Source organism: Zea mays, chromosome 1, assembly GCF_902167145.1.
Source record: "Zea mays cultivar B73 chromosome 1, Zm-B73-REFERENCE-NAM-5.0, whole genome shotgun sequence".
Lineage (NCBI taxonomy): Eukaryota > Viridiplantae > Streptophyta > Magnoliopsida > Poales > Poaceae > Zea > Zea mays.
The window spans coordinates 17,886,373-17,903,051 of record NC_050096.1 but is presented as its reverse complement, the minus strand read 5'-3'; the positions used below and the strand labels follow the sequence as shown (position 1 = coordinate 17,903,051).

General features: G+C 48.9%; 2 protein-coding genes across 3 annotated transcripts; one reads left to right on the top strand and one right to left on the bottom strand.

Annotated features, from left to right (window-relative positions):
* Positions 1 to 1,184: 1,184 nt before the first annotated feature.
* LOC100192994 (B3 domain-containing protein) lies at positions 1,185 to 3,031 on the top strand. Its single transcript, NM_001358519.1, has 6 exons — positions 1,185 to 1,503; positions 1,634 to 1,735; positions 1,938 to 1,969; positions 2,068 to 2,242; positions 2,343 to 2,549; positions 2,651 to 3,031. Exons 1-6 carry the CDS (start codon positions 1,351 to 1,353, stop codon positions 2,699 to 2,701), a joined length of 720 nt encoding a protein of 239 aa, NP_001345448.1. The 5' UTR covers positions 1,185 to 1,350; the 3' UTR covers positions 2,702 to 3,031.
* A 1,218-nt stretch (positions 3,032 to 4,249) lies between these two features.
* LOC100191941 (UDP-glucuronate:xylan alpha-glucuronosyltransferase 2) lies at positions 4,250 to 8,238 on the bottom strand. Of its 2 annotated transcripts, none has more exons than XM_008675671.4 (3): positions 7,806 to 8,238; positions 7,045 to 7,663; positions 4,250 to 5,465 (listed from the first exon to the last, which is right to left on the bottom strand). In XM_008675671.4, the coding sequence occupies exons 2-3, from the start codon at positions 7,592 to 7,594 to the stop codon at positions 4,534 to 4,536; spliced, it is 1,482 nt and encodes a 493-aa protein (XP_008673893.1). In that variant the 5' UTR covers positions 7,595 to 7,663; positions 7,806 to 8,238; the 3' UTR covers positions 4,250 to 4,533. The 2 variants fall into 2 exon arrangements, with proteins under 2 accessions (XP_008673893.1, NP_001130837.1); NM_001137365.1 differs by having other exon boundaries at positions 4,275 to 5,465; positions 7,811 to 8,145.
* Positions 8,239 to 16,679: the final 8,441 nt, after the last annotated feature.

The window sequence follows — 16,679 nt, the reverse complement described above, 5'->3', positions numbered from 1 at the left end:
TTTCAGGGCCTTACACAACAAAATTGCATGATCAATATAATACTATTGTTACGGTGATATCTTGCCACACGAATTTTGTATATCATAATAATATTTGTTGTTCTATATTTATATTTTATACTAATTTTTTAATCCCGTGGCAACGCACGGGCACAAACCTAATATATATATAATGTTGATAGCATTTTCAAGGTGACCATCATTCAAAATACAAAGGATGGAACGATCAAATATTTTCAGTATAGTTAGACGATCTAAAGGCTAATTATATATGCATGTATTGCACATTAGTTTAAAAACCGTTCACATAAACAATCTTCGTGTTCCATCTAAGCGGGCCATTATCCAAAATTAATTATAGAATAGACCACATTAACTAATCTTAATATGTAGTTGACTCCCTCACTAGCCAAACCTTTTAAGCCACTTCGGCTAGCCAAACTAACTTATAAGTTAGAGAGTTTGTTAAAATGAGATGTTACATATAAAATTTAATTTTTATAGAGAGGTAAATAAAGAATCAAATAGAGAGTTAAAAATAAAGAGTCTCTTAGAAATGCTCTTATTTAGGCTTTCTAAAACATGGAACCAACATTTTTAGTGGCTAATTCGATATCGATTAGTTTGATTTCTATTCCGGTTAATAGATAGATCTGATCGTAGGCCATCCGACCTTTAAAAAACCCGGCCCGACCCGATCAATGCAACGAGCGGGTATGTGCCATAATTTTTGACTCATTCATGGTTCAAGTACGAACCGTAATTTTTGATCCAAAATCCGACTTAACCCGAAAAATATGACATGACACGCCAAACAGAGAGTCACAGGCCGACCCGATCCAAGACTAAATACAGATCAAATGCGGACTGTAATAAATGGCTTACGATCGTATTTTGACCCGATCCTAACTTAATCGGACGTTTGAACACGTATATTAATAGTTGGAGCTCTATCCCTTCTTTGCAGTCTCCACTCTCGACCCCTTTCACGCCTTTTCTGTTTCTTCCACGGTCCCACCTTTCTCCCTAGCAAGACGGCCACAAAACAATTTTCCGTGTTTCCCCCATGCGGCCACGCCTTTGTGCGTCAGAATGTACCGTTTCATCCCATGTTTCGTCTCCAACGGTCGATTTCCTCCCTTCTCTGCCCTGCCCAAGCCCAACTGCACTGCCCTGCCAGCCTTCAAGACCCACACCACACCCGCCCCTTAAACCCTCCCTCCCCAACCCGCGAGGCCGCGACTGCCCTGCCCGCCGCCCTCTAGCCCACCTCTCTCGCCTCCCGCGTACGGCACACCTGACCCCCCCACCCACTCCGTTGAAGCGGTCGAGTGCGGCGTCGCGGGAGAGATGGAGGCGGCAGTCGCGGAGACGCAGGGGATGTCGCCGTACGAGGCGGCGCGGGAGCGGAACCTGCAGGAGAACAAGCGAAAGATGGAAGCCCTCAACCTGCGCCACCTCTCCGCCGTCATCAAGGAGGCCCCCAAGACCCCTTCCCCCATGGTGCGATGCCACGTCCGCTGCTGCCTCCTTCGATCGTTTGTCTCCCTCCACCTGCTATGACGCGCGACCGTTTGTCTGTGTGACTGACCCTTTGTTTTGCATTGCTTTGCTTTGCTTTGCGGCGGAGCAGAAACCGAAGAGGCGCAGGATCATCGAGGACGCGGTCGTGGTTCCCTCGCCTCCCAGGAGGTCCCGCCGGCTTGCCAATGTCCCTGAGGTCAAGTACGCAGAGGTGGTATCTGTTTCCTTTTGCCTGCCTCCTTTTTCCTTTTGGGCTCAAACAAATGCACATAGTACATTTCGCGGTTTCAGTTATCTGCAGACGTGTTTGTGTGCTCGCGATATGTTTCTTCTGATCACAATGAAGAACGTGCCATGAACTCCTGATCGATTTGAACCATTGGTTTTTACTGATAAGTTGTATTTGCCAACAGATAGCACCACACCGTGCAGATAGAATGACAAGGTATGTGGATATTTGCTAGCAGCATAGTATGACCGCAGGAGCTATAAAACATATGCTCTGCTCCTACTAAGTAGCAATCCTTTTTTTTTCTTCCATAGGTCTCCTAGAAGACCAGCTGACCTCATCTACTTGGCAAGACGCGGATCAATTTCCATGAAAGCTAGGCTGGAGGCAACAAGGAAGGCTGAGGAGCTAGAATCACAACTCGATCCTGAAATCCCATCCTTCGTGAAGGCGATGTTGCATTCGCATGTGGTTCGAGGCTTTTGGCTGGTGAGAGCACTCAGCTCTACACCGTTTTCTCCTCCTAGCATCTTCTTAGCTAATGCCATGTACTGATATTTCCTTCTTCTTCTGTATGTATGATTGGAAGGGTCTCCCGAGCCATTTCTGTGACACTTACATGCCGAAGCAAGACGCCACTATCACCTTGGTGGATGAGAAGGATGAAGAATTCGACACCAACTACCTTGCCTACAAGAAGGGGCTAAGTGGCGGGTGGGCTGGTTTTGCGCTATACCATGCGATTCAGGATGGAGATTCAACTGTTTTTCAGTTGATTAAGCCCACGACCTTCAAGGTACTGCATGCTTTCTCTGAATAATGTGGAGCTCAAAGCATGCCACCCCCCTCATAATATAATGTTCAGTTTGCTCATCCGCCAATGAATTTGTCTCCCAGGTGCATATCGTCCGAGCAGCTACTGATGATAGCAGTGAAGTAGATGAGTGACTGCATGACCTGACACCTGTACTTCGTACCTACTTAGTGCTTGTTCGGTTATTCCTGTTGTTTTCCTGTCACATGTGGATTAGATGGGATCATGAAAAAATATGAAGGATTTTGACTTGTTCGGGATTTAAACCCATCCAATCTCACCCAATCCACATGGATTGAGAGGAAAGCGAACAAGCCCTTAGCAGGAGCCAGGAGGTGGAAAGCGGGATTTTGAGTATTTTTAGGCTTTATCTAGCAGAATGTATTTTATTTGTATGCCTGTTGTTATTCATGCTACTATATTAGTGAGAATCAGGCTCCTAATTTGCAGAAGTCATAACTTGCAAAATGCATTATGAGCTATTTTCTGCCCAGCTGCATGTTGCTGTCCCAATCGAGGTTTCAGAATATGCATGGCTTGTGACTCAGGAACGATTTTTTCACCTAATACTTGAGCTCTCGTACATCAAACATCAATGCTGTCCCTTCATCATTGAACTGTGTGTATGCATGGGTGCAGCATCATGTTGAGGATTAGCATCAAGGTATTTTCCTCCTTGCCCAGCCTCACTCAAATTTGTTCCCCTCGGTTCTGCAAGTCATTCATGCAAAACGTGTAGTCACAGTTTATGGCAAAACAAAGAACCCAATAACGAGATTCGCATTCTTAACACCTCAGATCAAGTCCAGCTTTGTTTTTCAGACCATACGCGGTATCTTGCCCGTGAGATTGTTGATGTTCGGGTATCTGCCATTATCAGAAAATGCATTAGGCAAAGAATGTATGGAGATATTATTTGAGATGCATTATGAAAATGGGATATCGAGTACCAACAGGCAACAGCTCCTTAAATTGACTAGTTTTTCCACTGAACTGATTGTTGTTGAGATACATTGGTTGAGTGGCTCCCGTGGGCCGGCCTCCCGTGCGCCTGGCTCGCCAGCGAAGACCGTTCGCTCTATCTCCACGCGTGCAGACATGTGGTGGAATATAGGTGTGGCCTGTACCTACACATGCAGGTTGGTATCCTCACATACAAGTAACCAATCATAATCTCGTATCCAGTTAAAGCGTGTGGGGAGCCTGGTTGCTTCTGTAAAAGCAACCAATCATATAGTATGTATGCAGGGATATTATTTGAGATACATTATGAAAATGGGATGTCGCGATACATTATGTACGCAGAGAGCATTATGTTCATTTTATTCATTTGGTATCCAATGTAAAGCTGTTTTGCCAAATAAGATCATGAATACTGATCAGCTTCACCGAAAAAGTTGTTCGTGAAGCTAAAACGTCAAAACCAGTTCCTGTTGATGGTCGGCGCCGCGCTGCCGAAGGCCCGCCCGCGGCGGTGGGGAGCGAGCACCACCGGCGGCGACAAGAGGATTGGAACCTGTTGCTTAACACTGCCAGCAGAGCCAAGCCCGATTGCCCGAACACGTGCTTAGGCAGGTCTGGTACTGGCAATGCCGTGCGCCCGTGCCATCGGGATTCTACAGAAAAAAAATGAGCAAAGCGAAAATCCTCTCCCGTGAAAAGGAGACGAGGGAAAAAAAATAGAAGGAAACAAAAGCAGAGAGCATTACGGTCATTTTATTTGTTTATTGTCCAATGCAAAGCTGATTTGCCAAATAAGATCACGAAAACCCCTCAGCTTCATCGGAAAAGCTGTTCGTACGTGAAGCTAAAAACCTCGGAACAACAGCTCCACTTATGAAACTGAGCTGGCCTAAATGTACCCACGAACCAAAATGCTGCGCGCCTAGCGATCTGGCTCTCGACCAGCTACGTGTGGGGTATTATGTACGAAAATGCAGCAGGCGACGGACGGAGTAGTCGTGGATCAGTCCCATTTCCGCGGGTCCGTGATGTTGATCTTCCAGTGCTGGTCGGTGTACCCGAGCTCCTCGGCGACGTGCCTGTCCCATGCGATCTCCACCTTCCTCCGCTCGGAGAGGCGGCAGGGCCCGCGCATGTGGTCCCCCATCTGGTCGTACACCTGCCACCAGCGCGCGTGCGCCTCGTCGCTGGCGTACACCCTCTGGTCCGCCACGTTCCAGTTGCAGTCGTAGTCCCTGTAGCACGTCCATGGCTTCATCCCCAGGTAGTGGACGGACCAGACCTCGGGCGGGTCCGCCCGGAACAGCCTCTCCTTGAGCGCGCGCTCCCCCGTGGTGTTGGCCCAGAAGTTCTTGAGGTAGTTGACCCGGCGCGGCAGGCGGTGCCACCACACGAACACCTCGTTGAGGAACCCCTGGTCGCCGCCGTTGTACGAGCGGACGGTCCGGCGCCCCCGCATGAGCGCGTCGAACGTGCACGCCGACGGTTCGATCACCATCACGCCCGAGTTGAAGAGCGAGCCGTCGTTGCCCACCGCCGCCAGCTGCGGGAACGCGAACAGCGCGTCCAGGTCGCGCAGCACCAGGATGTCGGCGTCCACGAACACCACGCGGTCGTAGTCGGCCAGCTGCCACAGCCGGAACTTGCTGTAGTTGTACTCGTTGTAGGTGCCCCGCGCCGCGCGCGGGTTGCGGATGCGCTTGATCCGCCGGGGCGTCCACCCGGCCGCCGACAGCGCGCGCAGCGCCGGCCTCGACACCGTGTGGTCGTGCAGGAGGACCAGGTCGCGGGTCGACCCCGCGCGCCGGATGCTCTGCGCCAGCACGATCGCGCCGCACAGGTACGTGTCCGACGAGTGCAGAACCGTCGCGTACGCCTCGCGCCGGGGACGACGCCCGCCCGACCACGACGTCGCGTTCAACACCTCATGGATCCCTGTGCACAAATAATGCTTGTTCAGTTTAGTTTACTTTTTGCGTGTTCATCCATGTAATATTGATGTAGTATCGATGCATGCACCTAGCTTCCTCACTCAAACCATCATTTTTCCTATGAATCTCGTCATGAAACAAATCGTACAAGTTTTAATTATTGTTTCAAAGAAGAAATGCGAAAAGCTGAATACATAATTATGCTGCGTGGCGTACGTGTGTGGGGATTGGTAACAGCTAGTAGCGACCACTGTCTGTCTACAAATTATTTTTGTTTGTTTCTTTCTGGGAAGAAACCCCACCCCCCCTAGCTAGCTTTATATAGTAATCGCTAGTACTAGCTAGATAGTTCAGTCTTAAAACGTACTACCACCAAATGGCGCGGCACTATACATTGATCTATCTACCCCACAGCGAAGCCCGGCTCCCAAGCAAAAGAAAGTTCTGCTGGTGGGGTGGATTGTGTTGCAGTGGTCGTCAAGTCAAAACCAAACTAAAGAATTTAAGAAATGGCTGAAAAGGCGACATATATAATCGACCAACGCAAAGTAACCACGGATGGTTGGTTGGTGATCCACCTGGTAGAATGCAGTAGCATGCAAGTATCACTAGGCTCCGCCGCCGCGTGCCCAAAGTCCCAAAGCCGGCGAGACCCAGCCCCGGCCCGACCGGTGCAGCTCACCAACCGAACCTACCTGAGTCAGTCGTGTCGACGTATTCGCCACACATGACACATATATCCATCTGCCGACCGGATATATACCCCCATGGCCCCATGCATTACATCGCCCGTCCCTACCGATCATACATGCCCAGATAAGCAAGAATCTATCTTATTAGCTTAATGATTATATACATGTCCTGTACGTATATAGAGCATATAATTCCATTAGGTGGCGCGTTACGTCCCTAACACACAACAGTGTTGTAGCACATGCATGTTTCTGGACATTATTCGTGCTAATGATGCTCTCTCCTATCCTCCCACTACCAATGGACACTACACACGCGTGGATTTATTTATCCTGAATAATTAACAGAACCGACACTAATTTTCTCTTTTACTTACTACTTTTGGTTGCACGGACCCCCTGTTTATTATTTTCTATCAGTATAATGAAGATGCATGTTGCTGGTCAAAGTAGCACTACAGCTGATTCTGTATATATTACACGTTTACTATCCTGTATAGGTGTCTAGGATTGTAAAAATGTTGAATTTAGATTAGATGCTGGATGTTGTTTGTTGTATGAAAACAAAGTAAAATTAAATCAGGCGTCTGTGATTTAGTATATCATGTTGATGCTATCTCAGTCTTCTTTTAGTTTCAAGACAAGAATAAAATTCTATGAGATCGGCGGTCTAAATTCTCACGCATAGCGTCTGTCGTCTGTCCTGCTCGATCGTACACTCGTATTGCTGCTGCGCCTAGGACTAGCTTAGCATGTGTTAGTGCAACTAGATATGCCTGCCTGCCTTGAATTGAATTGAATTGCATGCAGTGCAGGTTTTTAGTAGCATCAAGAGACTGAACTATGGAGGAGTACGTAGACGGATCGAAAGTCGAAACGTATGTGTCGTACCTCGACCTCCTGATCCCCACAGCGGCATAGCGAGGTTGCACGATCCCACGGGCAGGCGGAGCTTCTCCTCCAGGCGCGGCACGTCGACCTTGTACATGTACCAGTCCCCCTCCCGCCCCACCTCCTCGTCGCAGCGGAACAGGTCCATCATGGGCTCGCACTGGCTCCGCAGCACCACGCGCACCGCCCCGGCGCCGTCGCGCCGGCCCTTGCGCGCCGCCACCTGCGCCGCCACCAGGTGCACCTGCAGCCTGAACACGTCGCGGTTCCACCCGGGCGCGCTGCGGTTGCACGGCAGCGACGCCACCACCACGTCCACGTCGCCGCCGTACCGGGCCCAGTCCGGCATGGGCAGCTCCGGGCAGGACGGGCCCTCGTCGTCCTCCTCCTCGTCGATCCACTCCGGGAACAGGTCCGACCACCGGAACGCGTCCGACACGCGCTCGAAGTCCACGCGCACCGCGTCGCCCTCCACGCCCAGCGCCAGCAGCTCGTCGCGCCCGATGTTCACCAGCCCCATCCGCAGCCGGCCCCGGAGCTCGTCGAACATGGCCGCCGCGCGCCCCGCGTTCACGATGCGCTCCTCCTCCGCCACCTTGTTCGCCGCCACGCCTCCCAGCTGCATGTGCAACGTAACGACAGCGCGCGTGCGTGTGCGTGTCGGTCGTCAGCTCAGGCCGCCCAGCCCTCAACTCAAGGGAGACCCGGACCGGCACTCGTACGCGTACGTCGTGCCGGCCGGTGGACTCACACTGACTCACCTTACCTTCCGTGAGAGCTGCTGGTTCGACGGCGACGGCGGCGGGCAGGAGTCGCGGAAGGTGCAGCGGACGAGGGAGGTGGCGCCGCGGTCGAGGAGGCCCGAGTACTTGGGGTGGAGGAGGAGCGCCACGTAGGCGAAGAGGAAGAAGGCGAGGAACGCGGCGTTGAGCCTCACGATGACCGAGGCCCGCGCCGGGGACTTACAGACGGCCTCCCCGGCGGTGGTCACCCCCATGCCGGGCGCGCACGGTATCTGTACGTGTGGCGGGCGTTCGCTGCCTCACCGGGGCCGAGCGGAGGGCGTGTCGTCGGCGTCGGGCGTGCGCGCGGCACGGCGGCGTTGTCGTCTCGTCGGTCGAGCTGGCTAAGCCGAGGCGCGTTGCATGCGAGGGATTATATAGGGGTACAGGTACAGCACGGTGAACCCCTGGCCTTCTGGGCTCCTGGCGCGCGACGGATGGACCGGGTGGAGGAGCTCTGAGCGCGCCGCGGCAACGGGTGCGACGGCGGCCAATCAACGGTGGTTGGGCGTGGGGTGAGATTGAAAGGACGGCTGTAACGGACGAGGGTCCACGGCCTCGATCAAAGACTACTGCCTGTCTGCCTGTCACCTCAGTGATTGTAACTCCAGTCCTTAGCCGGAGCTTAATTTATGACGTACTTAATGATGTGCAGTTGCAGTCACGATTTTTCACCACCCCATGTCATGTACAGTACAGTTCGTGACTGCACTCCTACGATGACGGCACTCAAGCTTCATTTCACGTAGCAACATACTAGTAGATAGTTTGTCCATGCATGATTGATTAGTGTTTTATGACGACTCGTTTGAAAATATTAGCGTGCCTTTTAATCACTATCACTCTATGTTAACTCATAAAACGCACTAGAAAAGTAATAATCTTAATTTTCTTTAAGAAAAAGACATAAATATATGCATATCGAATTGATATACTCTAATCATCATTAACTATAGTATCCACATCTACGATTATAAAAGCCACCGAGGGCCTTTTGGAAGCAACCGGCATTTAAGAAATTGGTTTACGAAAACCGAGACGATTACAAATATACCAGTTTATGCTTTAGTTTATAAAAATTGGATTCCCAGTTTCTTAAAAATCAAGAAGCTGGTCTTCCCTAGCTAAAACCAGTTTTTGTCTGTTTAATTACATCATGGCTTTGTTGATTTCGTGGAATTTACGTCTATTGCCACTATTTTTTTAAATAAAGAAAGTAGGTTAGTCATGTGTATCTAAAAAAAATAAGAAACTGGTTTTTTAGAAAATGGATTTTGAACATTCTCACCTAGTTTTTTTAGAACGAACATCTAAAACATCCACATCCTTCGTTACGAATGGTATTATAGTAATCTAGCATATATGTTCGGTTGTCCCGTAAATTTGCAGTTTGAATCTTGAACCTCTTTCCAATTCATAACAAAAATAGTTCTATTAATTTTTAGCTACTTTAAAATAAAATAAATCTTAAATTTACATCTAAGTGAACCACATATGTTAAATTAGTTGTGTGTGTGCAAAACTTATCCACAATGGCAAATCGAGCCAAAAAATAAGGTAGATCGAATCACTATATACATATACATAATTTAATCAATATATCATTCTAAATTCTATCTATGTGTTGAGGAATATTCGACATTGAATTTATAGGGTGTATCGAGAGAGAATTGGAGGTAAATACACATGATACTTGAAGATTTAGATAGACTCAATGTGAGATAACGTCCTATGTCCTATGTGTTGCGATGTCTGTTGCCTATACAATATGGTCAGATGATCTGCTCACTTGGGTCTATAGATATCCAAACGAGTCATTCGGCCCAATTTGGCACGGGCATGTACTCGGCGTGACCCAATCTGATCGTGTCAGGCATGACACGGTTGCCCTACGGGTCGTGTCGGGCCTGCTCGCTGTGCCAACCTTTCGACCCAGATATGGCCTGGTAGGTACTCATGCGGGTCGTGCCATACAGTTGGCCTAGACATCCCAGTGGTACCGAGCTGGGTATACCCAAAAAACAAACTGACTACTTAATTAATTGTGCAACATAAATCTATACTTGTAATTAACAGAAATAGCAACAGAACACACAAGGCAGAACAATTCAACGAGGGAATACTATTTGAGTTGTTTTGTACAATGATGTCTCATTAAAAACCTTCTTAGGTAAAAAATCACACCTCTTGAGAAGACTCTAAGAAGGAGAACTAGTACAACCATCTTAAAGTTATAATGTATGCAACATAAGCCATATCCATAGTTCAATACAAACTATAATTCAACGGAGAGGCAAAGGACTAGATTACAAGTTACAATAATTCACTTGTCCGCCCTTGACTCTTGAGTCCTTGATTGACTTCCTTGGTCTCCTCCTCCATCATTGTTCATGCTTTCAAGGACAATTTCTATTTCTATTATGTCCTTCTCCAAATTGTGTTGCAGGAGCAATCTGCTAACTTTCAATCTGATACATGATAAGATAACTCTTCTATGCAGCAATTCTTTGGTTTGATGAATCCAAAAGTTCATGACAGTTCTAAATTCCTCAAGATAATGTTTTACTCTTTTCAAACATGACTTAACTATTAGATTAATAATATGGCATGCACAACGCTGATGCAAAAGAATAGAAGACAATTAATCTTCTTCAACATTAGTTAGAGATCTAAGATAACCAGAAAACAATGGCTTAAGATAATGCTAGCAGTTTGATGAATCTTCTTCAACATTAGTTAGAGAACTAAGATAACCAGAAAACAAATGGCTTAAGATAATGCTAGCAGTTTGACGATAGGAAGCATTGTCTAGAGTAATATTAAATATTTTATCAGTTAAGCCATACTCGTCAGCAACCATGGTAACACGTTTTTCAATATTATTACCAGAATGTTTCACATCTATGAGTCTAAGACCAATCAACCTTTTTTCTAGCTCCCAGATGGAATTCACAAAGTGAGCAACAATAGAATGGCAGTCCTCTTTAACTTTACCATTCCAGATATCATAAGTTAGAGCAACTGATGAAACAAGTTAAATGTTTCAATAGGCTTAATCATAGGTTCATTATAAAAGCTTAATTAGATCTCTAGCTATAGTTTGCTAGAAGACTTCACAAATTTAGGATTATGTGCTTTGATAATGTACTCTCGAAAAGCATTAGATTCACCAAACCATAAAGGCAAATCCTCTCTAGCCATCTATAACATAATTCAGTTCTAGCAACAAAAGGGGAGTACTCCCATCGAACTAGAGAACCATCAGGATTGTACGTACTTAAGAACATAATGAACTATACCACTACATTGTTGTTCCTTTTTAGTAGTGAAATTATGCCGAATAAAATGGCCAGCACCACAACTAGATTTAGCATTGAAGGTCTGCTTACAGTATTTGCAAAGGGCACCATACTTTACCCTCTTATCATTGACGAGATTAGTCACCTTATCGAAGTCATTCCGATCTTCAGATCTCTTCCTTGAGGCGTTGGCACCGGTGCTACCACCGGTACCACTTCCATCAGTAGTAGAGGGGCTAGTGGAGCCTATCCATGTTCTAGTGCCGGGAGCTAGCATCATTGGTGCCAATGACGATAAAGGCATGTGCATCATGCTCCTCGTTATGTGCCTCAAGTCGGTCATCCTCCTCACAAATGGATCAATATCCATGGCGACGCCAGTTCTGCAATGGCTGCGCAGCACTAGCATGAGACCAATACCTCCATAGAAACATCAAACACGACAAACATCACTACATCAGTCACCAGAACCGAAGAAGGGTCAAAGATGTGACAAACTAATTAATGAAGATCCAGACATCTAGTAGAGTAGGATACTTACCAAGAGTAGCCGGAGCACTGGAGTCAGCGACTAATTGGTAGTCGATGAGGAACACCGGAGCATAAGAGGTAGCAGCCAAGTAGGGAAGCCAAGAATCAGGGAGGATTAGGAATTTAGGGTTAGGGAAGCCAAAATTTAGGGAGGATTAGAAGACCGATGCCCTAAACCCAACGATCACCGACAAGTATCTCAGTCGGAGAAAGATCAGACTCAAAGCTCAAGCCTTCGAGGTGATTAAGGTTAGGGCGACCGGTGATGACACTTACTGCTTATCGGCTCACCGTTATAGTTCAAAATATAGATGTCCAAGCGATGCTTACCGACCGACGACCACGATGGCACGTTCGTCGGCAACTTACTGATGACGCTAGGGCGGATCGACAGGAGTGACCGACCAAGAGAGTGTAGAGGAAGATTTTAGGGATTTCAGATTTGGGGATGGGGCACAGGCGGAGAAGAGACCAAGAGTCGGGGAATCAAGAGACTTTGGGAGTGTGGTTTATCAGCCACGTGGGGTTGGGGCATCAAGCGATTGGCACTCGGGCACCGTGCTTATCAGTCGATCCTAGGTTGTGGCCATGTCGGCCATTGGAAACGGGCCAAGCCAAGCCAAACACGGCGTGCCATGATAGCAGCCCAAACACAGGTACAAGTTGAGTCGTGTTGGTACCGGGTCAAAAGTGTGTCGGGCCTCGGACCAAACGGGCGACTCATACCATTTGGACCGTCTCGTCCCTCCTTTTATAGTCCAAGAAGGTGGGACAGTTACACAAAGATTATGTGACCATCTGCCAGATAAGGATATAGATTTGGTCTCGCCGAGCCTATCTCCAAATATTGATTTCCGAAACATTACTATTGCAGTACTTTTTTTTGTAACTGTATAATACACGCTCTTACATACATTAACGTGATATTATACTTTTTTTGGTTGCAACACACAAGAATATTTACCTAGCTAGTTTTGCATCAAAAGCTGAAAACACTGGTTTGTGCATGCTGCATGGCCGCGCGTGCTTTAGAACGGCTCGATCGCGTTACTTATGCTGCGTCGTCGTTAATTACCTTGAGGCAACTGACTGAAGTATATTCAATGAATTATGAGTCCAAACTTAATTAGCTAGTAGCTCCACTTCAAGTAGCAGTAGCTGCGACACACCCTTCCTACCTTATGGAAGTAGGCAATGAAAGGCTTCACGCATAAAGCAGTGTGTGGATTAAAAATAAAATACAGAGGCGATCCCGGCCCCTCCCGGACAACTGAACCTCCGATCCGATCCGCGCGTTTGTGCTTGCTTCCCGGTGCATACATACATACATCTGCCAGCAGGGTTTGGTGCATCCTCCAGAAGCCACTCACCATGTATACATATATATATATATTCTGCGATTTGGCCGATTTTTTGTATATATATAGACGAGGGAATAGACGACGTACGCTTATTAGTTCAGTGTGTGATTAATTTGGTCAGGGTTTAATTTCGCTCGGCTGTTGTGGACAGCAACTCGTCAGGTACGTACGGTCTCCGATCGACGACATGATCGCTGATGCGGGTGCTGTCCCAGTTGGATCGGAGCTTGCACAGCAAGGTACGGTTCGGTTGCCCGGGCTCGATCAGGCGGGCCAGCAAAGGACACCTGCAGCGCCCCTCTTCCGAGCTCCAGTCGGTGCGATCCTGGCCGTTCTTTTTCCCGACGCCCCCGTACCTGCACTGCAGCCTTATTGTTTTACACCAATTCAGCTCTAAATTAGCTGTATTAAAATTAAATCCATGCCACAATACATCTCCAAAATAATCCAAGTCTATTTATTTATTTTTATTCGGTGAAACCCATCATGGATTATAATCAAGTATTTGGTAATTTTTTAAACTATGAAAGGCATGGATTTTATCCATAGCTCATTAGGTATGGAACAAATCCATGAAAATATTGCACAAGTTTATATTAGAATCCATTGATCAAAAAAATAGCTAGCTTTGAGAGATACATGGATTACATGGTGGATTTAATTCCACCATAGGATTAGGTGTGACATATGGATTCACCCAATTCAGATGATTTGGATTAAATCTGTCGGCGTTTTGAGACCGGGGGTCCCTAAGCCGACGAGTGAAGTGTCGCCGCGTGCCCCAACCCAGATGGGTCGGCGATCGCGAAGGGGGGAAGTGAGGTGGCCGGAGACGTGCGTGAGAGAGGTGGGAATCCCGCGGCCTTCGTGTTCGTCCCGCGCCCAGGTCGGGTGCGCTTGCAGTAGGGGGTTACAAGCGTCCACACGGGGGAGGGAGCGAGCGGCCTCACGCGAGCGCCTGTCTCGTCCTCGTCCCCGCGCGGCCAACCCTCTCTAAGAGGGCCCTGGTCCTTCCTTTTATAGGCGTAAGGAGAGGATCCAGGTGTACAATGGGGGCTGTAGCAGAGTGCTACGTGTCTAGCGGAGGAGAGCTAGCGCCCTAAGTACACGCCATCGTGGCGACCGGAGAGATTTTAACGCCCGGTTCGTGTGATGTCGTGGCCGTCGGAGGAGCGCTGGAGCCTGGTGGAGGGACAGCTGTCGGGGCTGTCGAGTCCTTGCTGACGTCCTCTTGCTTCCGTAAGGGGGCCGAGAGCCGCCATCGTCAGGGTGCGTGCGGGGCGCCATCATTGCCTATCTGGCGGAGCGAGCCAGATGGGACGCCGGTCTTGTTCCCCGTAGCCTAAGTCAGCTTGGAGTAGGGTAATGATGGCGCCTCTTGTTGACGTGGCCGGCCTGCGCCCTAGGTTGGGGCGATGTGGAGGCTCCTCTGAGGTCGGGGTCGAGTCCGTCTTTCGTGGCCGAGGTCGAATCCGAGCCCCTAGGTCGGGCGAGGCGGAGGCCGTTGGCTGAGGCCAGGGCGGAATTTGAGTCCCGGGGTCGGGCGAAGCGGGGTTCGTCGTCTTCTGGGGCTGAGCCCAAGTCCGAGCCCTGGGTCGGGCGGAGCGGAGTTCACCGTCTTCCGGGGCTTAGCCCGAGTCCGAGCCCTGGGTCGGGCGGAGCGGAGTTCGCCGTCTTTCGGGGCTTAGCCCGAGTCCGAGCCCTGGGTCGGGCGGAGCGGAGTTCACCGTCTTCCGGGGCTTAGCCCGAGTCCGAGCCCTGGGTCGGGCGGAGCGGAGCTTCCTATGGTGCGTGCGGCCGGGCCTGACTGCCTGTCAGCCTCACTCTGTCAAGTGGCACCGCAGTCGGAGCGGCGCACGCGACGTTGTCTTTCTATCAGACCGGTCAGTGGAGCGGCGAAGTGACGGCGGTCACTTCAGCTCTGTCGGCTGAGGGGCGCGCGTCAGGGTAAAGGTGTCAGGCCACCTTTGCATTAAATGATCCTGCGATTTGGTCGGTCGGTGCGGCGATTTGGTCAGGGTTGCTTCTTGGCGAAGACAGGGCCTCGGGCGAGCCGGAAATATGTTCGCCGCTGGAGGGGGGCCTCGGGCGAGGCGGAGATCCTCCGGGGTCGGCTGCACTTGTCCGAGGCTAGGCTCGGGCGAGGCGTGATCGGGTCCCTCGAATGGACTGATCCCTGACTTATTCGCTCCCATCAGGTCTTTGCAGCTTTATGCTGATGGGGGTTACCAGCTGAGAATTAGGAGCCTTGAGGGTACCCCTAATTATGGTCCCGACAAAATCTATGGTGTGATTTATTCCTTTGTAACCGAACCTTAGGCTCGCTCGTTTGGAACGCTCGAAAAAAAAACAAACGTTGATTTTTTTTCTAGGATTTTCGTTTGGAGAAAAAAAAACCGGTAGCTTATCAGCAGGATTTGATTGAAAACAAAAAAATGCTGTTTTAAATGCAATGGATGAGGAGAGGAATGTGCAGTCCATTAATTGACATGATCGTCTATTAATCTCCAAAAGAGCCAGGAAACTTAGAGGCGGGGCTAGCCAGCTAGTAGCTGCTGCTATCAGATCTCGAAGTGAGTGGATCGACGGCGACCCTAGTACTGTTGGTACTTTACATTCTGTTCATCCGGCCAGGAATTGAACAAAAAGGAAACTGGACCTAATAATCATCATCAGCCACCCACACACCACCCCAGTTTACATCTAGCTTAGGCTTGACCATAACATCCCAACCGATGCTGCATTGCAATTGCATTGCCTACAGTACCGAATCTGTGTCCGGCCGGGGCAATCTGTAGTAGCCATCGCAGTTAATGCGTAAACACTACATACTCTCGCTGCTGTGGTTGTGGTGTTGTGGTCCCTGCTTCAAGGACGCACATCGTCCCACTTCCACACCACCACACCTGCAGCATCTATCTGAATAATTGATGACCATATAAACCCTAGTATATATATCGTAATGACCCATTTCCTCCATTGCAGCTTTGATGTGGAACGACATATACCAGCCAGCCTCAGCTCACCTCGTTCATCCCTTGCCTTTCAAGGACCCCATAATTAGCAGATAATCTGCAAGCATGCGTATGCGTATGCGTAGGTAGCTAGGCCACTGACCGATCCAGGATGATCTTATCTCCGCGTCAAAAGCTTTATTTATCTATAGTATATTGTATATCTGTTAGAAATGATGATGCTTTCTTTTGGCGGTACGGGGTGCAATGGATCGGACGAGAGCGAGCAACGGCGGGACCGGCCGGAGAGAGCGTGTCGAGCACAGAACTGGATTAAGAAAAAAAACGACGTCGGGCTCACAGAAAATGCGTGCCCAAATCGCGTCGGATGAGGCGCCCCCATCCATCGCCATGGCCGGGGCCGGCGCGCACAATGCAAGGAAGGAGGACCAGCAGTGGCGATTCGGGTCGTACATGCCCGTCGTCCTCCTTGATGTTTTCATACGTGGAAAGAGGACGACGACGCCCGCCCATGTCGATCGTCTATCGTGGCGCTCCGTGTTCCAGCAAGGGTCTCTAAAGTGTTCTCTATTCTAAATATAAAGAATTAAACAGTCATCTACGCTCTCCAGTATTATCATCTAAACGGCTATATATAAAGTTTTTTCTAAACAGTCCTCTATTCATTTAAATATTTTAAATAATCGA

Coding starts and splice junctions, on each gene's coding strand:
- LOC100191941 (NM_001137365.1), bottom strand. CDS start 8,041: ATGGGGGTGACCACCGCCGGGGAGGCCGTCTGTAAGTCCCCGGCGCGG. Junction 7,664..7,810: donor ACCAGCAGCTCTCACGGAAG/GTAAGGTGAGTC, acceptor TTGCACATGCAG/CTGGGAGGCGTGGCGGCGAA. Junction 5,466..7,044: donor GTGGGGATCAGGAGGTCGAG/GTACGACACATA, acceptor ATTTGTGCACAG/GGATCCATGAGGTGTTGAAC.
- LOC100192994 (NM_001358519.1), top strand. CDS start 1,351: ATGGAGGCGGCAGTCGCGGAGACGCAGGGGATGTCGCCGTACGAGGCG. Junction 1,736..1,937: donor CTGAGGTCAAGTACGCAGAG/GTGGTATCTGTT, acceptor ATTTGCCAACAG/ATAGCACCACACCGTGCAGA. Junction 2,550..2,650: donor TTAAGCCCACGACCTTCAAG/GTACTGCATGCT, acceptor TTTGTCTCCCAG/GTGCATATCGTCCGAGCAGC.